This window comes from Narcine bancroftii, chromosome 3 (assembly GCF_036971445.1).
Source record: "Narcine bancroftii isolate sNarBan1 chromosome 3, sNarBan1.hap1, whole genome shotgun sequence".
Taxonomy (NCBI): domain Eukaryota; kingdom Metazoa; phylum Chordata; class Chondrichthyes; order Torpediniformes; family Narcinidae; genus Narcine; species Narcine bancroftii.
This window is the reverse complement of record NC_091471.1, coordinates 285,645,197-285,669,747: the sequence shown is the minus strand read 5'-3', so window position 1 is coordinate 285,669,747 and position 24,551 is coordinate 285,645,197. Positions and strand designations below refer to the sequence as shown.

Sequence of the window (24,551 nt, the reverse complement as noted above, 5' to 3'; positions counted from 1 at the left end):
AGTCCACATCAGCTGCAGGCTCGTTTGTGGCTGACAAGTCCGATGCGGGACAGGCAGACACGGTTGCAGCGGTTGCAGGGGAAAATTGGTTGGTTGGGGTTGGGTGTTGGGTTTTTCCTCCTTTGCCTTTTGTCAGTGAGGTGGGCTCTGCGGTCTTCTTCAAAGGAGGTTGCTGCCCGCCAAACTGTGAGGCGCCAAGATGCACGGTTTGTGGCGTTATCAGCCCACTGGCGGTGGTCAATGTGGCAGGCACCAAGTGATTTCTTTAGGCAGTCCTTGTACCTTTTCTTTGGTGCACCTCTGTCACGGTGGCCAGTGGAGAGCTCGCCATATAACACGATCTTGGGAAGGCGATGGTCCTCCATTCTGGAGACGTGACCCATCCAGCGCAGCTGGATCTTCAGCAGCGTGGACTCGATGCTGTCGACCTCTGCCATCTCGAGTACTTCGACGTTAGGGATGAAAGCGCTCCAATGGATGTTGAGGATGGAGCGGAGACAACGCTGGTGGAAGCGTTCTAGGAGCCGTAGGTGGTGCCGGTAGAGGACCCATGATTTGGAGCCGAACAGGAGTGTGGGTATGACAACGACTCTGTATACGCTTATCTTTGTGAGGTTTTTCAGTTGGTTGTTTTTCCAGACTCTTTTGTGTAGTCTTCCAAAGGCGCTATTTGCCTTGGCGAGTCTGTTGTCTATCTCATTGTTGATCCTTGCATCTGATGAAATGGTGCAGCCGAGATAGGTAAACTGGTTGACCGTTTTGAGTTTTGTGTGCCCGATGGAGATGTGGGGGGGCTGGTAGTCATGGTGGGGAGCTGGCTGATGGAGGACCTCAGTTTTCTTCAGGCTGACTTCCAGGCCAAACATTTTGGCAGTTTCCGCAAAGCAGGACGTCAAGCGCTGAAGAGCTGGCTCTGAATGGGCAACTAAAGCGGCATCGTCTGCAAAGAGTAGTTCACGGACAAGTTTCTCTTGTGTCTTGGTGTGAGCTTGCAGGCGCCTCAGATTGAAGAGACTGCCATCCGTGCGGTACCGGATGTAAACAGCGTCTTCATTGTTGGGGTCTTTCATGGCTTGGTTCAGCATCATGCTGAAGAAGATTGAAAAGAGGGTTGGTGCCAGAACACAGCCTTGCTTCACGCCATTGTTAATGGAGAAGGGTTCAGAGAGCTCATTGCTGTATCTGACCCGACCTTGTTGGTTTTCGTGCAGTTGGATAATCATGTTGAGGAACTTTGGGGGACATCCGATGCGCTCTAGTATTTGCCAAAGCCCTTTCCTGCTCACGGTGTCGAAGGCTTTGGTGAGGTCAACAAAGGTGATGTAGAGTCCTTTGTTTTGTTCTCTGCACTTTTCTTGGAGCTGTCTGAGGGCAAAGACCATGTCAGTAGTTCCTCTGTTTGCGCGAAAGCCGCACTGTGATTCTGGGAGAATATTCTCGGCGACACTAGGTATTATTCTATTTAGTAGAATCCTAGCGAAGATTTTGCCTGCAATGGAGAGCAACGTGATTCCCCTGTAGTTTGAGCAGTCTGATTTCTCGCCTTTGTTTTTGTACAGGGTGATGATGGTGGCATCACTAAGATCCTGAGGCAGTTTTCCTTGGTCCCAACAAAGCTTGAAAAACTCATGCAGTTTGGCATGCAGAGTTTTGCCGCCAGCCTTCCAGACCTCTGGGGGGATTCCATCCATACCTGCTGCTTTGCCACTTTTCAGTTGTTCGATTGCCTTATATGTCTCATCCAGGGTGAGAACCTCATCCAGCTCTAGCCTTAGGGGCTGTTGAGGGAGCTGGAGCAGGGCGGAATCTTGGACTGAGCGGTTGGCACTGAAAAGAGATTGGAAGTGTTCTGACCATCGGTTGAGGATGGAGATCTTGTCGCTGAGGAGGACTTTGCCATCTGAGCTGTGCAGCGGGCTTTGGACTTGGGGTGAGGGGCCGTACACAGCCTTTAGCGCCTCGTAGAAACCCCTGAAGTCACCAATGTCCGAGCTGAGCTGGGTTCATTTGGCGAGGCTAGTCCACCACTCATTTTGGATCTCCCGGAGTTTGCGCTGAAGATGGCTGCATGCGCGACGGAAGGCTTGTTTCTTCTCTGGACAGGACGGCTTTGTAAGGTGAGCCTGGTGGGCAGCTCGCTTCTTTGCCAGCAGCTCCTGGATTTCCTGGCTGTTTTCGTCAAACCAGTCCTTGTTTTTCCTGGAGGAGAAGCCCAGTACCTCTTCAGTGGATTGCAGTATGGTAGTCTTCAACTGATCCCAGAGGGTTTCAGGGGACGGGACCGTGAGGCGGGTTGCATCGTCGAGCTATGCTTTGAGGTTTGCCTGGAAGTTTCCTCTCGCTTCGTCTGACTGCAGGTTTCCAACATTGAACCTCTTTCTGGGGGCTTTATTGTTCCTGGGCTTTGGCTTGAAGTGAAGGTTGAGCTTGCAGCGAACCAGCCGGTGGTCAGTGTGGCATTCCGCGCTAGGCATGACCCTGGTGTGGAGCACATCTCGTTTGTCACTTTCTCGCACCAGGATGTAGTCCAGGAGGTGCCAGTGTTTGGATCGGGGATGCATCCAGGTGGTCTTAAGGCTGTCCCTCTGCTGAAAAAGGGTGTTTGTAATGACAAGCTGCTGTTCTGCGCAGAGCTCCAACAGGAGGCGCCCATTGTCGTTGCACTTGCCGACGCCATGCTTGCCCAGGATTCCTGGCCAGGTTTCTGAGTCTTTGCCGACACGAGCGTTGAAGTCACCCAGGATGACAACCTTGTCGGCTGTAGGGGTGTGTTGGATGAGGTTGCGCAGGTCGGTGTAGAACTTGTCCTTTTCTGCTGGTTCCGCCTGGAGGGTTGGAGCATAGACACTGATGAGGGTGATGTGACGCTTGTTTTGAAGGGGGAGTCGCATGGACATGATTCGGTCTGAGAGGACTGTCGGAAGGTTTTCGAGTTTGGAGGCAATGAAGCTCTTGACCATGAAGCCTACACCAGATAGGCGTCGTTCATCCGAAGGCTTGCCAGACCAGTAGAGTGTGTAGCCCGCGCCGCGTTCTTGGAGGCTGCCTACATCTGCCAGGCGGACTTCACTGAGAGCGGCTATGTCGATGTCAAGTCTGAGGAGTTCATGTGCAATGAGGGCAGACCGACGTTCAGGTCGGTGGCTGTCAGCCTTGTCTAGCATGGTTCTGATGTTCCAGCATGCTAGCTTGAGTTTGTGAGCATCTTTGGAGGGGGAGGACGTGGAGGGGGAGGACGTGGAGGGGGAGGACGTGGAGGGGGAGGACGTGGAGGGGGAGGACGTGGAGGGGGAGGACGTGGAGGGGGAGGACGTGGAGGGGAGGACGTGGAGGGGGAGGACGTGGAGGGGGAGGACGTGGAGGGGGAGGACGTGGAGGGGGAGGACGTGGAGGGGGAGGACGTGGAGGGGGAGGACGTGGAGGGGGAGGACGTGGAGGGGGAGGACGTGGAGGGGGAGGACGTGGAGGGGGAGGACGTGGAGGGGGAGGACGTGGAGGGGGAGGACGTGGAGGGGGAGGACGTGGAGGGGGAGGACGTGGAGGGGGAGGACGTGGAGGGGGAGGACGTGGAGGGGGAGGACGTGGAGGGGGAGGACGTGGACCTGTCCTCGGGCCTGCGCAAAGGAGCTTTTAGGTGGAGTGCAGTGCACGCAGTACTGGCCCCACCCTTTACACCCATGGTTCGTGTGCCGTGGCCGAGCAAGCTGGGACATGGCAGTGAGGTCCTTGGGTCGTAGGTTTTATATCGGAGTGGCCTTCTCCTATGCAGGTTTCTTACCCGGGCTGGAGGGGCCTGCCTCCCCTCCTAGGTCGGTCCATACTGCCCGGACCGGGGCCGAGGCCGCCGCAGCTTTCCCTGTACACGGACTGGGGCCACCGCCTCCAACTCTCTGCCCGGACCGGGGCCTCCGCCTGCCTCACTCGACCGAGGCCGGGGCCGCCGTCTCCCCCTTGCTCCTGCCCGTATCGGGGCCGCCGCCGTCTACCCTTCGCCCGGACCGGGGCCGCCGCCTCCCACTCTCTGCCCGGATCGGGGCCTCCGCCTGCCCCACTCGACCGAGGCCGCCGCCGCCGCCTACCCTTCGCCCGGACCGGGGCCAGGGCCGCTGCTGCTCTACCTGTGCCCGGACTGGGGCCGCCGCCTCCCATTGCTGCCCATTCCATTGCTGCTGCCCATGTATATCCCACACTAGAAGGGCAGGGTACTGAACCCGCATAGCAGTCACCACTCAATCCCACAGAATAGTGCTATTCAAAATCCCATCCTGCAGCACCCATAGAGCATTGTTGACACTGCAGGTTGGACAGGCTCCTCAGCACTCGTTTCCTGGTGAGAGAGATTTACGTTGGGGGCCCTTCATCCTATAGTTGGATTGGCCATGCGGCCAGGTGCTTGCCCCACCACTGGCGGTACAGATCACCAATTGGGTTGGTTCTTTGGCTGAGAAATCCCAGGTCTCTAGTCTCATGTACCCTTGCAGCCTCCTCCTCCCCATTGTAAAGGATGGTCATGATGCCCTCGTGGCGGGTCTGGGACCACGTGATTACAGGTTGAACCTGCAAGTGTTTGGGTGCATGAAGGGAGGGAGTGTGTGGTGGAACACCTCTTCCTCCTCCTTGTCACTGTCCATCCACATGTCCCCATCTCCCAGCCCTGTGTCCAGCTTGCCAGACTAATGGGCTGTCTGTGTCTGGTGCATTTTCACCAACTTGCAGGTGACCTCGGTACCTCTGGCCTCAAGGTTGTGGAGTTGAGTCTGGGCAGTCTGTACTGTCTCTTGCAGTGTACAGCAGCATTGCTGGAGCGCCTCCTTTTGGTCACATATGTACTGTATCTGACCGCTAATCCCGAACTGGCGTCTCAGGAGGGACGCAAACAGCCAGAAGGTGTCGCTTTGACTCCCCTTTGCCTGGGGAACCCCGACTTAAGGAAGGAAACCACATGGTGCTCCATTTTCTCACCACGCCAGTCCACTGGTTTACTGTGCGCCAGCATCCTGGTCAAGCTCCCAAATCCCTCCCTCTCGACGGTCCACCTGGGGATCCTTTCCTCGTGCCTGCAGTGGCTTTCTTGCCCCTGTTCCAAAACATCCCTGTGTCTGTGTTCACCCAAATCATTTGAGATCCTGCTCGCAGTGCCAATTGTTGTGAATGAGAGAACAGATTTGAGTACCTAAGTTCTAGACCCACTGCAATTCACCTACTGTCACAATAGCTTCACAGCAGAAGCAATTTCTCTGGCTCTCTGCTCAGCTCTGGATCACCTAGACAACAGCAACACATACGCACACCCGCCTGCTCTTCATCGACTACAGCTCAGTTTTCACACCTCAGTGCTAGACAACAAGCTCCAAAATTGGGCCTCTGCACCCCACACTGCAACTAGATCCTTCCTCATCAGAACCACAGTCATTACGAATTGGAAACAAAGTCTCCTCCTCACTGAGGATCAACACAGGTGCAGCTCAAGGATCTCTGCTTAGCTCACTGTTCTACTCACTCGCTCTACACCCATGACTGAGTGGCTATGCACAATTCAAATGCCATTTACAAATTTACTGATATTCACAAACAATGAAGAAGCATGCAGGAGGGAGAGAGAGCAGTTAATTGAGTGATGTCACAACAATAACCTTGCCCTCAATGTTAGTGAAACCAAGGAGGAGATTTTGGACTTTAGGAGGAAGTTAGGAGAATACGAACCAGTCCTTATCGAGGGCTCAGTAGTGGAGAGGGTCAAGTCCTTCAAATTCTGTACTGGGGCCTCCATGTCAATGCAATCACAAAGGCGGCTTGCCAGTGGCTATATTTCAAGGAGTTTGAGGAGATTTGATATGACAAAGACTCAAAATTTCTTCAGTTGTATCATGGAGAGTATGTATCACTGTCTGGTAAGGAGGTGCCAATGAACAAGTCAGGAGAAAAAAAACTGCAGATAGTTGTGAACTCGGCTAATAACATCATGGGCTTCAATCCATCGAGGATATCATCAAGAGGTGGTGTCTTAAGAAAGCAGCCTCTATCCTCAAGGACCCCCACCATCCAAGCCCCCTTCACATTGCTTGCATCAGGAAGGAGGTACAAGAACCTGAAGACTAACACCTTGTGGCACTAGGACAGCTTCTTCCCCCTCTGCTATTAAATTTCTGAAAAGACAATGAACCAGACACTACCTCACCTTCTATTATCCATTTTCACACTATTGGTCTATTTATTTATTTTGAGATGTAATTTATAGCAACACTTGTACTGTGATGCTGCCACAAAAACAACAAATTTCATGACGTTTCTGATTCTGACAATCTACTAAAGAACTTTAAAAAGATAGGTAAAATAAAAGATTGATGCCTGGAAATTCTGATTTTTCTGCACAATTATGCGATTCAAAATATTATTTTCCCAAGATATAGGAGCAGAGGTAGGCCATTTGACCCATTGAATCTGCTCCGCCATTCCATCATGAACTGATCTGTTCTCTCACTCATCCCCACTCTGTCTTCTCCCCATAACCTCTGATCCTTTGACTATTGAGATACTTATCAATTTTTGCCTTAAACTGGCCTCCATAGCTTCCAGTGACAGCAAATTCCAGAGATTCACCACTAACTGGCTAAAACAAATTCCTATGCATCTGTTTTAAATGGGCACCCTTCAATCCTGAAGTTGTGCCCTCTTGTCCTTGACTTCCCTACCATGGGAAACAACTTTGCCACATCTACTCTGTCCTAACCTTCAACATTCAAAATTCTTCTGAGGTCCTCCTCATCCTTCTGAACTCAAAGAGCCATCAAACGTTCTAAATTCCAGGAATGATTCTTGTAAACCTTCTCTGAATCCTTTCCAAAGCCAGATCATCCTTCCTTAATTAAGAAGCCCAAAATGTATCCCATACTCCAAAATGAGGCCTCACCAATGTCTTATAAAGCCTCAATATCACATCCTTGCTCTTGTATTCTATTCCTCTAGTTATGAATGGCAACAATGCATTTGCCTTCTTCACCACCGACTCAACCAGGAGGTCAACCTTTAGGGTATTCTGCACGAAGACGACCAAGTCCCTTTGCACCTCTGAATTTTGAATGATGGCCTCATCCAAATAGTAGTCTGCCCTTTTATTCCTTTTACCGTGATAGTACAGATTCCAACAATGTATTTAATTTGCCACCTCACTGCCTACTCCTCCACTTAGCCACAGAGCCCTTAAGTCCTCAATCCAAATCATTAACATACATTACAAAAGTAAAGTGGCTCCAACACAGAATCCTGTGGTACACTACTGGTAACCAGTAGGCAACCAGAATAGGATCCCTTTATTCCCACTATGTTTCCTGCCAATCAACCTATGTTTCACCCACGTGAGCATCTTTCCTGTAATTCCATAGGCTCTTATTTTGAGAAGTAGCCTCATGTGTGGCACCTGTGCTCCTCTCCCTGCCTTTCCCCAACCATTTTATTCAGACCCCTGGCTACATTTTGTTCATACCTTGATGAAGGGCTCAACCCAAAAATAATGGTTATGCATCTTTATCTTTGCTATATAAACTACACTGACCTGCTGAGTTTCTCCAGCATTGTGTTTTTATTAACTCAAGGTTGGAGTATGTCAGTGACCATGGCAGAGGGACTTTGCAGTTTGAGTGAATCAATGAAGAGATGTATTATCTGTATTGCAAGACAGGAGGAAGTAAAACAGCTGTTGATCAAATGTTGAAAATTGAAAAGGAACTAGGTCACAAGGGAGCCCATGAATTTAGCTGCAAGAATACATTTGAAAGAACATAGGAAATAGGACAAGGAGTCACCATCTTGCCTTGTCAAGCCTGGTCTGCCATTCAATAAGATCTTGCTGATCTGGCTGTGGACTCAGCTCCACTTACCCACCTATACCTCTTTATTCTTAGTTCCCCCTACCATACAAGTCTATCTGTTATAAAAATATTTAATAAGGCTGTCTTACTGCTTCTTTGGGGAGAGAATTCCAGATTCACTGCTCTCTGGGAAAAGCAGTTTTTCCATGTCTGTCTTAAATCATGAATATTATCTCCCCTAGTTCTAGTCATATATCATGGAACAGGCCCTTCAGCCCAACTTCCCATGCCAACCATACAAATTCCTCCTGCCTGTGTTTTTGGCCCAAATCCCTCTAGTCATGAATCCTATCCATGGATCCGTCCAATTTTTTTTAAACATTGCAATAGGACCTGCGTCAACCACCTAATCTGGCAGTCCATTTCATACACCATCCACACTCAGTGTAAAAAAATTACCCCTCAAGTTCTGTTAAATTTCTTCCCTCATCTTAAACCTATGTCTTCTGGTTACTGATTCCCCTACTCTGAGTAAAAGACTCTCCACATTCATCCAATTTGTTTCTCTCATTCTCTTTGTTTACCTCTGTGAGATCATCCCTCATCCTCTTGAGTGCTAAAGAATAAAACCCTAAACTGTTCAACCTCTCCCTATAGCTCAGGCCCCCAAGTCTACACCACAGTCCCAAAAATCTCTGCACCCTCTGCAGCTTGACAAGATCTTTTTTGCATTACGGTAACCAAAACCGAACACAATTCTCCAAATGGGGCCACACCAATATCTTAAATAACTTCAATGTGACCACCCACTCCTGACCAACATCAGTTGACCTCTCACTCAATACTCTTGATTATTGCAGGGCAATGTTTCGAAAGCTTTTTGACTAACCTATCTACCAGTAAAACTACTTTCAAGGTAAGATGTACTTGACCTCCTTAACCCCTCTTCTTTACATAAACACCCTTCAGGCTCTACAATTCACTGTGTCGGTCCTACGCACATTGGACTTCCTGAAATGCGACACTTCACATTTCTCATTATTAAATTCCATCAACCATTCCTCTGCCCACCTGCCTAACCAATCAAGATCCTACTGCAATCATCTCACTGTCTAATGGAAACAACTTTCCTGCCTATATTTTGATGAATTTACAACATGGTAAAAGCCAAATCTGGTCATTGAAACCCCTGCTAGCCTACCAACCCCATATGTTTTTGGATCTATTCCGGTCATAATTTTATGTTTCTATATGATCCCCTCTCATTCTTCCGAACTCCAAGATTCTGTGAGGAAAGGAGGAATGTGACGGCATAGCAGTTTAAGAGATGGATTAAGATTATGACTTAATTAGTAGTCAAGGCTGGGCTATTTCCAGCTAATACTGATATAATACAAGATTTAGGTTTTGCTTCTTTCAATACATTGTTCCATGCTTTGTCTAACTGAAGCCTGAGGAAAAGTCAGAAATGAACAGATATATGATTAATCTGTCCATGACCTGTGGCTCTCTTTAAAAATTGACAATCATGTACAGTATTTAAAATACAGAAGTCCCAGTATTGGAAAGAATTAATATAAATTACTCACTCTGCATTGTCCTTCATGTATCACCCAGTTTTCCTTTAAAATGCATATTATTTACCTCAGATATTCATGTGGCCCCCAAATTCCATACATGGCTTATATCTCACTAAATGATCATTTAACATTTATAACCCTGATTTAATTTTCACAGGAGGCCACCTCTTGGCTCTATCCAATTAATCAAACCTCTTCAGTCTATCAGATCCATCCCTTGTGCCTTTTTCCTGACATATTTCTTGATTCTCATTTCATCTGGATGAATACTGGAAATAAAAATGCATATACAATTTACTATGAATCCAGGGATCAATTTGAAAACTGGCATTTGAAAATCCGAAAACAACTGGGTTGAAACTTCCACAGGATTGTGTAGATTAATTTGTCAGAAGAAATGAAGTGCAAGCTTTTGCCCACAAGCAACAGCCAATGTAATTTCTTCACCACTTACTGCTCACAATAAGCTGTTTGTTCAAATGAAAAGCTTATGGCAGTGCTAGGATTTCTTTTCATTTTATTATCATATTTTCTTCCAGTAACACTTGTTATTAAATAAAAAAAAATCTGTAAGTGGACATCACACACCAATGAGCATTGGCACGCACACAGACAAACACACACTTTAAGGGCTTACAGCCCACTAACCTTGAGAAACAATACCAGTGTGGGGAACCCTGTAGTAATACATAGAACCTGAAATGGCTATATTACATGCACAAAAATGCTAATACAAACTACACCTATTACAGTAAGATCAAAAGGTAAACACAAAATTTAAAATGGGGCATAAACAAAATATTTAGTTTCAGATTGGTTGCACAGGCAATGAAGAATTAAATCATACAAAATCTCACTGACTTCCAATGTGATTCCCTTACAGTGCAAGCAAGATATTCAATACTTTCACTGTTCATTGTATTTACTTTTCTGGCCAAAGATGGCAATTAATTCAAGGTCGAAAATAAAGAAGGATAGAATGTAGTCAGAAAAGAATGGACACATCCCACTCAAGAAAGAAGTCTACCCATCAGAAAACCTTGGTACTCTTCATGGGTGACTTGAGGCTGTTTCTGTAGTTCTGACCTTCCATCAGAAGCTGCTGTTCTGAATAAACTTTTCAAATGCAAAATTACTACCGGGGGGAAAAAAAAACAAGAAACTGTCGCTGATTTCCCCAAAACCCTTCATATATTTTAACATCATTAGAAATTAGTCTAATACTCTATAAACCAGGTCCAGGAGAAAAATTTGCTTAATTCCATAATTCACATTAGATTTTTAAGCATAATTTTCCTTGTGACCGAGAGAGACAATCATATTAATCATTGTTTATGTTAATTTTTGAGCAGCAATGAATCGCACAGCAACACTCCCTCCTTAAAATAAAAAAATAAAGTTTTCCTTCTTAAATAATGATATGTGACTTGTAGGAGGTGAAATCAATTGTTCTGTTAATGTTATTTATTAAAAAAAGTAAATCTCTAACTAGGTCAACAAAAGTGAGGAAATGCACCATATCTTCCTTCCTGAAATAAATGTACACATCCGAGATCCCTGTACCCCTAAATTCCTTTGTGCTTTGTTCTCTCCAGGTTACCAAGATCCATGGAACGGTACCCATGTTCCCTTCCTTGTTGCCATTAAGGCCCCCAAATTTCTAAACCTCACACAACTCACCTCATATGTACCTGTTTCTCTCAAGGTTATCAGATACTCATTATACGGTTCAAGAAAATGTCTGCCTAATATCTGGTTGCACTTGATTGACCACATGAGACTGCACAGACAATTAGAAAAACCTTAATTTCCTATATTTTCAAATTTTACACACAAAGCTCCATTCCAAGAGAAATAATAATAATCTGTTCAATTTTTGAAATTAATTCTATGCATAGCCCAGTGAAAAATCTGTCAGGAAAATCATTCAAATGCATCCACATAAGCAGTGCTTTACCCAAAATTAAACCCTGAGAAGTAGATTTAATCCCAAATCTACAGTTTTTACAGAAGAAATATTGCACAAAAAAAAACATGAAATAAATGTTATTTCTAAGCCAGATAAAACTGTTTTGTGTGCTTTCGGGAAGCAGGAAATATGGGCATGCGGCCTCAATTAAACCACCGTCTGGATAAGAACTATGATGGCCACTTAACCAGCTGCATTTAGAGCTGAAAGTGTCACCATCATCAGTAAGACTGGGCAGATCTTGAAACCTTTTTAAAGGTATGGTCCAGGTTAGCAGCCAGCTGACCTAAAGTTTTATATATCAATATTCAGATGCATTTGTTTTAAACCTGGGAAGAATTCATGTCACAGGATCAAGTAAGTATTTCTCTTGCATTCAATGCAGGCTGCACCGGTACACGGTGCATTCTGCAGCTTTTCTTTTAGAAAAGACTTATCTCCTTTATTTCAAGAGGATGATCCAAAGTACCATTCAGTCAACTTGAAGAGGTAGGATTTAGTCAATTTGGGAAACATCCTCTAATAAATTCTTCCCTTTCAAGGAATAAGTTGAACAGTTGAAACAAAGAATGCAGCCCAAGGAAGGAATGGCTAAGGGTGGTAATGGAGAACACGAATTAGGTTTCATTGAACTCACAAAATGTTATGTACCTTTTACATGTACCGCCAAATATGATTTTTGTTTACATCTGGGAAGAATTGCAAGGAAACTTACTTAAACAGAACATTTTACTTTCAAATACCCCTTGCAGTTTAGATTCGTTCAGCAAATTGTGCAGGGGATTGGTTTAATCACTGGGGTAATGTGCTACGACTGTGACTACACACCCTCTGTAATAGGTGGGGTAACATTCAGAAATTTGTTACATGTCAATGTTGCACGATATTACCCCTTGAAGGAGCACACGTGGACATTACTTTACCAAGGTTCAATATTGGCAGGTAAACTGTAAGGGGGAGGGCAGTAGTTGAGGCAACAGGAAAGTTGCTGAGTGAGCAAATCACCATTACCTACGATTATTATGTGATTCAACACAAGACAGAAAGAAAAACAGTAACAGAGAAAAATATGACAGTGAGAAAACGATGGTGATCGCATGGAAGAAGGAAGATTGTGTCATAGGGCAAAAAACAATGAAAACGGAAACTACTCTCAAATATAAAGCAAATAGAAAGCAATAAAGAAACAAGCACAAGAGGTTTGTATGACGAGCAAGTATAGAGAACACTTCCCATTTATTCAGAATCACTGTTGAGACCGTTAATCAATCGTTATGTCTCCTTTCGGTCGCTATCAACTGCTGCATGACAGAAGTCAACCAAATATCAGTAACTTGGCCAGCTAACAGAATTTTGATTATAAAAAGATTTGTAGCCGATTGATTTTTAACTGTTCACTAAGTAATGATTCTGCTTTACAAAACAGCAAGACAGAAATTTGAGAGTGTCTGACTACCGCATATAACAATGGATCCTTGGATGCTCATGAACAGTGACGTATAAAACCTAGATTCTTGGGTGGACAGGCCTTAGAATGAGGAAACACTGGAAATGCACAGTGAGCAGGTCTGCAATTATAGAGAAACAGCAGCTTCCTGTTCTGTATGTACATCATTTTCAATAGGTTATACAGTGCGCATATCTTTTCTTCACAGTTGCTATGTTTTCTAGTAACTTCTGTTTGATCACTGTTTTCAGCAGTTTAAAGGGATTTGTTTCCATCCTGGAAATTGCATCTAGTCCTTTTATAAATGGACACTGACTTCCAGCTGTAATTGTAGACTGGCTTCTCACTATTTGACACACACAGGTAGACACTTTCTAAAACCATTGCCTACAGCTTTAAATATTACAATATTAGTCAGCTGACTGAATATAGAAAATACCTACATTTATCCAGTGCTTGGTACCTTTTCAAAGCCACCTTAAACACTTTTTACACAATTATTTATGAAACTTCTTACTTTTACAATATACGAAACACAATAACCAACTTGCACACAGCAAGGTCCACAAACAGCCATCAGATTGTTGATACAAAAACCTCTTTCTGGTAACTTTGGTGGAGAAATACATGGTTCATGTTCAAGTACAGTAGCCTAGGCTTTGGGGGAAATTCTCCTTATATTCCACAATCAAAATTACAGGGCTTTGCAAAATAAAAGAACTTTTATGTTCTTGAGCTCCTTCAGTATTGTAGCCAAAAGCAGCTTGGGTTCTCGACACAAATTTCTGAAGAGGGCCTAAGCCCATTTTTTTTTTGGCTCAGAGCTCAGATGATTGCCTGTGATCGTGGGGATCTGGCACAGTGTCTGATCTGCAGTTTGATCACCATGTGCATTTAACTTGCCACCAGAAACTTAGAATACTGTAGTGGATTATTAAGACCGAGTTTTGGCATGATTATAATCCAAGCCATCTGCACTCAAAGTACCAACAGCATATTTAAATCCAGATCCAACCAAGGAGTTCATCGTTAATAGACAGTAGCCTGGACACTGAAGTAGCATGCAAGCCGTAAAGCTAGATGACATCACCAGAGTGTCAAAACTTCTCTCCTCCCAATACAAACACGCAGTTTGACATTTACTGGAGCTTCCTTTTTCACCCAATGCTTCCCGATTCATCAATCATGGATAGCCAAAGGTCTTCTATCTATACAAAGAGCATTTGACTGACAAATAGGTAGTCACCCCAAAAGTAAGAAACTGCATTATTAGACAAAGATGCCACACTAATATTTGTGAACACTTGGTCAGGTGTACTGTATTTAAACACAGCTTTGTTACACCCAGAGACCAAAATAAAAGGGATATTGGTTTGGAAGGAAGGACAGGGTTGTCAATCTAACCTCTAAAATGTGGGCTTTGCCTACCCTGTATACAGAACCTTGTTTATTGTGAAGCAATCACTCCACATTCATTATACCCCACCCTCAATCCCTATGATATCTGGGCAGGATGAATGCTGGATAAACAGTAAAACAACACAGAATTTAAAACAGACTTTCTTCAAGTCTGAGACTGTACTCTCCCCATTACCAGAAAATTAAAAAGATAAGGCCTCAGATGAGGTCTCTTGATAAAACCTATCGGCTAAGAGTTTCCGATAGTGCACAGAATAAGTTAAGAGTAAAGTTGGATTCTTCTGTTCACAAGTCTAGATATCGAAACGATTGGACACAAAGGTGGTTCCAATGCTACTCTGCCGGTTGTACTGTGACTGTTCTGCCAGCAGGCCAGTCCGTCCGTACTGGTACTCAGTGTGCTGGGGGTACAATGCAGTCCCATTCAGCTGCACCTTCTGTTCAGCAGACAATTCTTGATGCCGATTAAGAGAAACGAGGTCCCCTGAAGTGACTGGGAGCAACTTTCTCTTAGCTTCTTGATTGGCGTCATATTTAGCCTATTGAAAAGAGAGGGGAAACAAATAGATATTAACTAATAATTTTAAACTTTAACTAACTGTGAATTCTGAAGCTAAGGGAAGGCTTCCTTTAATTACATAAGGCAACTTACAAGAATTAAAACAGAATTTTAAACACTGCATCTACTGGTTAAAAGAAATATGGATCTCATTTGTGACAAAGTATTTTGAGGTGGTTTGGGAGGAATTGTTAGAGCAGCCTGCACACACACATTTTAAAACAAAGAATATTTGCAGGACTTTTGCAGGGTGCTTTTTGCAGGAGGCAACAAAGTATGGACAGCAGCTTGCCTGGGAGAGCATGTGATCTTTGCAGGCAGGAGAGAACAGTTTTGCTCTCAGAGAGGGAGGGTGTGAAACAGAGAGAGGAGTCACAGAAATTATTTCCAGAAGGACAAAGTTCGCAACTTTGGAAGGCTGCCTGGTCAAAGGAGAAGACTGGCAGTGTGAAAGGTGATCTGAAAGAAAGAGGATCATCTGGAGAACCCTGAAGGGGGAAATTTTCGTCAGCAAGACTGATTGAGAAGGAATCAGTTGCGGATGTCTCGGAAAAGGAATCTCTCTGTGAAAACCAGCAAGAACCCTCCTGAGTGGTAACTATTTGCCCGTTAAGCACCAAAGACTGGTGAACTTTGTTAATGCTAACTTCTGTGCAGTTCAAGAATTGCCTGCAACCAGGGAGATTGGACTGTGATCCAAAAAACTTTTCTAATCTTAAATATGCATTACACACACCTGCGCTAGTATTAGAGGGGGGATTAAGTAGGTTAAGTAATAAGTTAGAGTTTAATTCGGTTTGCTTGTTCAATTATAATTAAAAACTACTTTTGTTTAAGTAACCCTGTGTTGTGGTGCATATCTATTGCTGCTAGTTTTTGGGGTCCTCTGGACTCCGTAACACATTAAGAAAGTAGATCCACATATGGCATTCTTTGCTCCACCTATGCGTGAATGCACACACTGGGAATAACTGCCTTAATGGGCACTATGAATTCCCATTATGATATAGGAATTCTTATGCATTGGAAACGTAGACTCCCTGTCTGTCTGAAACTTGTTCGGAAGTCACATCGCCTGTCAGTTAAGGTTGGACTCCGGCCACACCACAGTGAACACCTTGCCATTGGCTAATTTAAATAACCTAGAGTCATTATTGACTAGAAGCACAGATTAGCACTGTATTGACAGTACAACTCTGATAATCCAAAATTGGATTGTCTGAAATCCTCAATTATCAATTTTTTAAAAAAGAATTGAATAAATTAGGATATCCGAAACAAATCACAAATCTTCATTTATCAAAGTTTTTCGGAGCCAAACTGACCAGGGTCCTCGGGCTGCTGGAGGCAGCAGGGACCTCAGGCTTCTGGGTAAGAGTGGGGCCTCAGTGGAAGTTGGTGATATGGAGCCAGCATATTTATTGTGAAAATTAAACATTATTTTAATGCTTAAAAAGCCTTACCGTTATTTGTTGTTGTTTAAACACAAATGATTTGCTGTTGCTACTGGGCTGTTTTTAAAAAAATGACCAGTTCCCCAAAAAAACTGTTTATCCGACATAGGCCCGGTCCTGACCATTTCAGATAATCGGAGTTGTACTGTAACACCAACGCACAGCACATTCTTGCTCTCTGCCTCATGGTTCAAGCCCCAGACATTGCTCCATGCCAGGTGTAGACATTGCTGGAAGTATTGCAGGTAAGCTGAGCCATAGAGTTGCGATAGATCAATACTTGCAAGAGTCTCTGTTTATACTGTATGTACTCAAATGTGTGGGCATGTCGAGTATAGGTTTACTATCGTTGGGAGTCCAACCTAGGTCTGTATCGTTGCTTAAGTGAAATAGTAATCGAGTACTGTTTAACATTCTCCCGTTTGTCTTCTGTATCGTTGCTTAAGTGAAATAGTAATCGAGTACTGTTTAACATTCTCCCGTTTGTCTCCCGTGTGTTAATTAAAGTTTAATGTAATTGTAACACTTGCCTCCAGAGTCTTCTCTCTGTGAACCTACCGAACCTGATACTCTTCCTAACATGTCAGTGTTTTATATCTCATGTATTTCTTCCTTTAAGTAAAAGACAGTTGAAGATGAGAACAAATGTGGTGATGTTAACCTATCACCTTCTATCCAATAATTGTGTACATGGACAGTACTGTGTACAGTCAAGCAGATGGAAGATGTACCTATACAGGAGGTCAGCTAATCCCTTCAAGTTTCAACTAAGTGTAAATAAAGTGCAGAGATCCCATATTGCCCCAGGAAAGCAGCAGAAAGACTGACCTTGTTATAGGCAAACACCCCAATAATGGCAGTCAACATCCCCATGATGTTGGTGGTAGTAACTGGGTTTTGCAGCAGAAGGAGGGACACCGTTATCACCATGATCCTCTTGGTGGCATTGGCCACAGAGTAGCTCAGTGGGCTGATGAGGTTCAGGATGCTGAAGGCAACCATGTTCTGAGCAAAGTTACAAAAACCACTGATAATCAGTAATACGAGTGTCCAGTGCCAGTTTGAGATATCCGTCTGGAAGAGAAAAACTGCAGCTAAATCTCTGCGGATGTAAATCACACAAGTAAAATTAGTGAGCAGGTTACCTCGCCTCCTGTACCCAGCTTTAACTTTCACACACATTTTTGCCCCTCTCCCTGCTGCTGCAACATGCAAACGGTGTACAAAGACAGCCGCAGAAAATTCCCCAAAATCTGCAGTATGTAACAGTCTTCTTTCCATTAAGCATCTCACAGAATTCCAGCCAAATGATAATTATGTCATAACTTCAGATAGGCCACTCTTCTTCTACATATTAGGACAATAGAAACTTACTAAAGCTACTAAATGGATAAGGAATAATAATAAACTCATTCCAAGAGAAAGATAAAACCAGAAAATACTGGAAACATTCACCAGTTCAGGAATCCTCTGTTGGAAGAGAAACAGAGTTAAGTTTCAAGTTGAACCACTTCATCAGAACTAAAGATACTTTTCCTGGTTCTTTCTGGTAAAGATACTTCCTGTGACATGAGTTCTCCAACATTTGTTTTTTATTATTTTAGATTTCCAGCATCTGTGTTCTTTCAGTTTCCAAAGACCAAGATGCTGACCTACAAGATCTGTGTTCTTGGCATATTTCTCTGAGGCAGTGAAACATGAATTGGGGATGGAGCAGGAATACAATGGCCAAGAAAAAAGGTTCAACAATGACCACCTTCAATGTTCAACAACAAATGGCCTCCACCCTCAGTTCCAACATGATCACCAACCTACCCCAGACCGTGGCCCCCACCGTCTCCACCCACATTCCAGTCTACTCCTCGACCACCTCTTTTCCTAAACAGCACCTTCAGGCCATGACCTCTAATGTCCTACTGCTCCCTCTTCTTGTTCACCCCAGCAATCTCCATTCCCTCACACCTCCCCCTACTCCTCTCCCCCCCCTTCTTATACTACCACTCCCCATCAATCTCCATTCCCTCACACCTCCCCCTACTCCTCTTCCCCCCCCCCCCCATCCAGGCACTCATTTTGCTTCCACCTCTCTGATTCTCAATCTTCTATTCTTGTCTGAGCCCTCTCCCGCTCTACCCTGCTATAACCCCTCTAACCCTCTTTCTTCCTCCAACCCAACTAGCCCACTTTTTGTTGGCTACGCAGAACAATCCAACTCTTTTATTCACTGCAACGATGACTCCATTGGTGCTGCGTCCTGCGCCCATGCTCATCAATTTTCATCAACTTCACGGCCAACTTCCACCCTGCCATCAAATTCACTTGGTTCATTTCTGGTACCCCTCTCCCCTTTCACAAACAGCTATAGTTACCTGGTCTGCATCTTATCCAACCAGTGCCTTATTAGGATCCTATTTCCTTTGCTCTTTTGTTCTATCTCTGCCACATCTCTTCCCATGACAAAGCTTTCTATTCCAGGACATCGGATGTGTCCTCCTTCTTTAGTAAACGCGGCTTCCCCTCCATTGCTATCAATGCATCCCTCATCTGCATCTTTGCCCTCCCCCAATTGACCCCCTAACATGGCAGGGATAGGGCTCTCCTTGTCTTTACCGAGCTCCAAACCATCCTCCACATCCAAAATATTATTCTCTGCAATTTCCATCACGTTCAATGGGATTCCACCACCAGATAAATCTCACTTCTCTATAACCCTCCAACTCCAACGTAAATATCCAATAACACTCCCTTCCCTTTGCTTTCCTCGATTCCCCCTTCTCTTTCACCCCTTCTTCTTCTCTACCTACCTGCCACCCATTCCTTCCTTCTTCTAGTCCCCCATACCATCCCCTTCCATGATTGACATTCCATATACTATCAAAGTGCACTTCCTTAGGCCTTTCTCCCAACTTCTTGCTTTTTCCCCCACTTTTCCCTTCTCTTTCAGCTCATGCTCCTCCCCCTCCCTATTTATATGGGCTTGCGCTCTCTTCTTGCTATTCCTGATGAATGGTTGTGATCTGAAACATTGACTGTCTATTGCTTTCCATGGATGCTGCCGGACCTGCTGAGTTCCTCCAGCATTTTGTGGGTTGCTCCACCTTCTATGTCTTCAATATATTCTTGATATCCTACAGAAGGAAACAGTTTCCCAGACAATTGTTCCTTCAGAATCAGATGTGTCAAGCATCTCAGTACTCATTCAGCAATGGTAACCTTGCTGGCTCAGTCCCATGCACAGGATGAACAATGGCTGCAGCCGTGAACTTGTATGGGGAGGAGGCCTGAGCTTATTGCCCAGAGCTTCATTTTAAAGATGTCAGTAAAAAGGTTAGGGTAGCTTTAAATGCCACATTAAACAAATCCAAAGCTTGAACTTTTGCTGTGATGCTATTGAAGTTATACATGGCAAATCAATGAAAATTTTAAATTTTAAATCAGTTATTTGCAGTCTTCTCCAGTCCAGCACAGATAACAGCAGGCAAAATTTAAAGTGTATCATGTATGTTACATTTTTAATGCATTGACTAGCATCTGGGTTACATTCTGGAAGTGGGGATTTGGGTGCAAGTCAATCATTATGGATGAAATATACTGAACAACACAAGATGCCGTGACACACCACATATTTACCTAAACATCTATATTGTACATACACATGTACATATAGATACATATAGATTTCAATGACTAGTACATATATGTACTGTTCTATAAGTTAGGTGTATACTGTGTATCATTACACAAATGGCAGTTCAAGCATAACTTAACGTCCGCTAACGCCCGCCAATGTCGGTCCTGGCGTAAATGTAAAATTTTTTATTAAGCCCTTATGGTGACCCTGGACGTATCTGTGATCAGACATTACTTGATTGGGTGTAAGTTGAGGTATGGGTGTATTATTATTACGCAACAATAAAAGGAACGTTTTCACCCTGCAGAGTCAAGTCTCGCCAGTTTGTACTTCTTTGAAAAAGGCGCAGTAGGCTACCTCAAGGATTGTTTGTGAACGGACATCAAGGACACTTATTGAATATTAACATTTAAACAGTGGCCTGAAAACTGAAAGGGATTTCTACACACAAAAAATGCTTGAATCCGCTTGAAGAGAGATAGAAATCTCTATTCAGCAAAGGGTGAGGAATCTCAGCAGTTTTCTGTAGCCAAATTCTAAGCAGGCAAAAAAAAAGGATAAATGTGATGTGACATGAAAAGCAGGAAAGCTTATTATTATTATTATATGAATGCTAAAGGGTTGGCAAAAGTTGGGGGGGGGGGTGAAATGAGAACTTGGTGTCCTTATGCAGCAAAAACACAGAGCTGGGGAAACTCAGCAAGTCAAACGTGGACTTACAAAGATAATCAACCAACGTTTTGGGCTTGAGCCCTTCATCAAGGTATGAGCAAAATGTAGGCAGGAACCTGAACACAATGGTGGGGGGGGGGAGGGACAGGGGAAGGAGCATAGGCCCACAGGCAAGAAGTAATAGGTGGATAAGGGAGAAAGGGCACAGGAGCAAGCAGGGGGAAGGGACATGGCTCTGTGAATGGAGAGGGAAGGGGGTGGAGAGCTGAAGGAAAGAAGACTTCTGACTTCTGATGGGGAGTGGGCTAGCAGAAACCGGAAAAGACAATGTTATTACCATCCAGTTGGAGCGCCCAGACGGAATAATAGATGTTGCTCTTTCAATTTATAGGTAGTCTTGGTTTGTCAGTGCAGGAGACCATCAATAGAAATGTCCTTGTGGGAGTGGGGGACATAAATGAAATAGTTGTGACAGATTGTGTTGTGTTTGTATTGTATATATATATATATATATATATATTTTATTGGGAGATAAATTTGGACAGGCTTTTTAGTGTAGGTCACATAAAAACACTTTAAAACAGATCTTATTTAAAATACTGGAGCCTTGGCAAGGTAGAAGCCAGTGTGATGGACCACAAAAGGACCACCCTTGGTTTGATAGTGAGGTTGTGCGGAGAAAGTGGAGGGCAGAGTGTTCAAAGGAGGCGAGATTGGAATAAGAGAGGGAAGGGGTGAAGTTGAGACAGCTGATGCCTCAGCAGCAATTGGAAGTAAAAAGATCCAGAGTGGACAATTGGCCAGGACAAGGTGTCCAAGAGGAGGAAGGTGGCTTAAAGTGGGAGAAGGGGTCTTCAGTGCATTTGTATGATCAGCCGTGATATTATTGAATGTTGCAGCAAGCTCGAATAAGCTGCCCCTGCTCATTTTTTGAATGCTTCCACAATAAAGTCCGTATCAACAAGCAGTTCCTTGCAACACAGTAAGGGACTGGGACCTTGTTCTGTTTTATGACGTGGTTCAAGGGAGACAGGGAATAATTGAAAACAATTACAGCTCAACTGCAATCAGAATAGTCTTAAGAGCCTCAAAAAGATATATTTACAGATTTGAGCAGCCTATCTGTCAACATATCTGGATGTTAGATGAATTTGTCCAGTAATTCCTTTTGCAGTTCTTTAGATTGTTGTCAGCAGCCTGAGAAGTACATGCTACAATCGAAGCGACCCTCAGAGAACATGTTACAGGAGTACGGTAAAATGAGACTGATGGAATTGCTCCACAGGGATCTTATGGCCTAAACAGCTTTTTGCATGTTGTCCTAAGTTATAAGATTTAATAACACTAAAACAAAGCTCATGGCTAGTTCTGTGCTTCATAATAATTCCTGGGTATTCATAATAAAAACAGAAATGCTGGAAGAACTCAGCAGCTCTCACAGTGTCCATAGGAGATAAAATTATATAACCAACATTTTGGGCCTGAGCAAAAAGCAGACAGGTGCCTGAATAAAAAAGCTAGGGGAGAAGGGAAGAAAGGGCGGTGGGGGGCGGGGGGGAAGAGCTCAGGCCAACAGGCAAAAAGTGGTAATTTGATATGAATAGGACAGGAGAGGAAAGGTGAGAAATGATAGGGGGAGGCGTGGTTCTGTGAATGCAGAGCCTGAGGAAAGGAGAAATAGGGATGAGTAAAGGGAGAGACGGGGGTGGGATTGGGGGTGGCCAATGGAAACGGCAAGAATCAATATTAACGCCTTCCGGTTGGACTGCAAGGAAGGCTTTCAAAACCTGCAGTGGGATCTGGACCAGCTGGAAAAAATGGGTTGCAAAATGGCCGATGGAATTTATTGCAGACAAGTGTGAGGTGTTGCACGTTGGAAGGACTAACCAAGGTAATGCATGGTAAACAGAAGGGTACTGAGGAGTGCAGTAGAACAGAAGGATCTGGGAACACAGATACATTATTCCTTGAAAATGGCGTCACAGGTAGATAGGGTTGTAAAGAGAGCTTATGGCATGTTGGCCTTCATAAGTCAAACTATTGAGTACAGGAGTTGGGATGTTATGGTGAAGTTATTCAAGACATTGGTGAGGCCAAATCTGGAGTACAGTATGCATTTTTGGTCACCTAAATACAGGAAAGATACAAGATTGAAAGAGCGCAGAGGACATTTACAAGGATGTTGCCAAGATCTGAGGAACTGAATTACAGAGAAAGGTTAAACAAGTTTGGACTTTATTCCCTGGAGCGTAGAATGGGAAAATTTAATAGAGGTATATATAATTATGAGGATATAGATAGAAGAAATGCAAGCAGGCATTTTCCACTGAAGTTAGGTGAGAAAAGAACGAGAGGACATGGGTTAAGGGTAAAAAGTGAGATGCTAGGGGGAACGTTAGGGGGAACTTATTCACATAAAATTGTGAGAGTGTGAAACAAGCTGCTCTGAAGTGGTGAATGTGGGTTCAGTTTTGAAATTTCAGAAAAGTTTGGATACGTACATGGATGGGAGAGGTCTGGAGTGCTATGGTCTGGTGCAGGTCACTGGGACTAGGCAGAATAATAGTTTAGGAGTGACTAGATGGGCTGAAGGGCCTGTTTCTGTGCTGTAGGTTACACAAAAAGGCACAGGAAACTCCAGCCATGCAATAACAAATGAACAAATTCACGGTTTCTGTACAAAATCCCATTGGTTTCTTCCACCTCTGCTCCAACAGTGTATTTCTGTGGCTCTATCGAGGTGAAATTTACATCATAGGATGTATTTGCTATTTAAGCAAGAGCCCATGTCCAGCAACAAGTATAAAACCAACATATGTTATGACATTACAGGTTGATGCTGCCATTACTGTAGTTCAGGACTATACTCTTACCCAAAGGGTTAAAATGTACTCCAGTGAGAGATCTGGCTTGTACCAGTGCCTGGGATCCACGGGCCTGTTGCCAGGCTGTTGTTCTAACACCCGGGTTCAAGGGGCAGGAAGAAGATCCAGTGGATGATCTTTCCACAGATGCACAGCTATCACTGGTAAAAATGGAGTGAAGACAGAGCAAGAGGTCTCCGTCAGTCCTGTAATGCTGACACACTCTGCAGCTTCACTAGTGAAATCACTTTTTCTTAAGACAGCAGAACAGTCCTGACATCATTTTTGCTCAAATAAGAAATATCTTTCCTTTAGTTTTTTTTAAGTTTGTACAATGGCAGCAAAAAGGGAAAAGGTGTAAAGGATCTTGTGCTCCAATCAGCGATGTTTTATCATGCAAACAATCTGATTTTGTCACTTAGTCAGGTCTAATGTACTGGTCACATCAATCTTCACCTAAATTATTCTGAATATCCTGTGTCAATAAAAAAAAACACATCTTGAATTCAGCCCTAAACTTGTCTACTTATGCTGAGTATCTGATATCAAAGATTTAATTATGTTATGTATTATACGAGTTTCTTCAAAGCAAGAGGTAGGTGAGGAGCCTGGGGTTTAGTTGTCTCACATAGACCCAGACATTTTGAATCAATTAATTTTTGTTATCTTTGTACTACTGGCAGAGGAAACACCATAACGGATCATTGTGCACCAAACTCTACTGTTGCTTTGGCAATTTTGAATTCTTACATGAACCTCAAGCACAAAAAGTTGGCAAACCGCACAGAAACGTAACATTTGCATAAAGATGCCACTCACAACTGAGCTGTTAACAAAGAATGCAGAGAGGTCGACTAGGATCCAAGTTGGAACCATAAAGATGACAGCATAACATCCAAGGATATAGAGAAGTCGCAGGTGATGCATCCGCGTATCCCTCAGTACCTGGAGGAAGAGAAAAGTCTCTTATTACTTTGCACACATGTAGCACCTCTAAATTTGACTTGGTCAATTTTCCTTATTCCACTCTTATTCAATGTACCATGCTTGACAACCCATATTCGTTCCCAGTTAATTAACCACTGTGTCAATTTAAAAATGTCACCTTTGTTTACAAATCCCCCTGAAACCCTCAGTGCACCTTATCA

General features: G+C 44.0%; 1 protein-coding gene across 2 annotated transcripts in view; it reads right to left on the bottom strand.

Moving 5' to 3' along the window:
• Positions 1-9,888: 9,888 nt before the first annotated feature.
• Positions 9,889-24,551, bottom strand: part of slc35e1 (solute carrier family 35 member E1) — a 302,175-nt gene continuing 287,512 nt past the window's right edge. For both annotated transcript variants that reach the window (XM_069928471.1, XM_069928472.1), the window contains 3 exons: positions 24,223-24,348; positions 17,065-17,310; positions 9,889-14,762 (listed from right to left, as the gene is read on the bottom strand). In XM_069928471.1, coding sequence (XP_069784572.1) covers positions 14,517-14,762; positions 17,065-17,310; positions 24,223-24,348 — 618 coding nt within the window. In that variant the 3' untranslated portion in view covers positions 9,889-14,516. The remainder of the gene's footprint in view (positions 14,763-17,064; positions 17,311-24,222; positions 24,349-24,551) is intronic.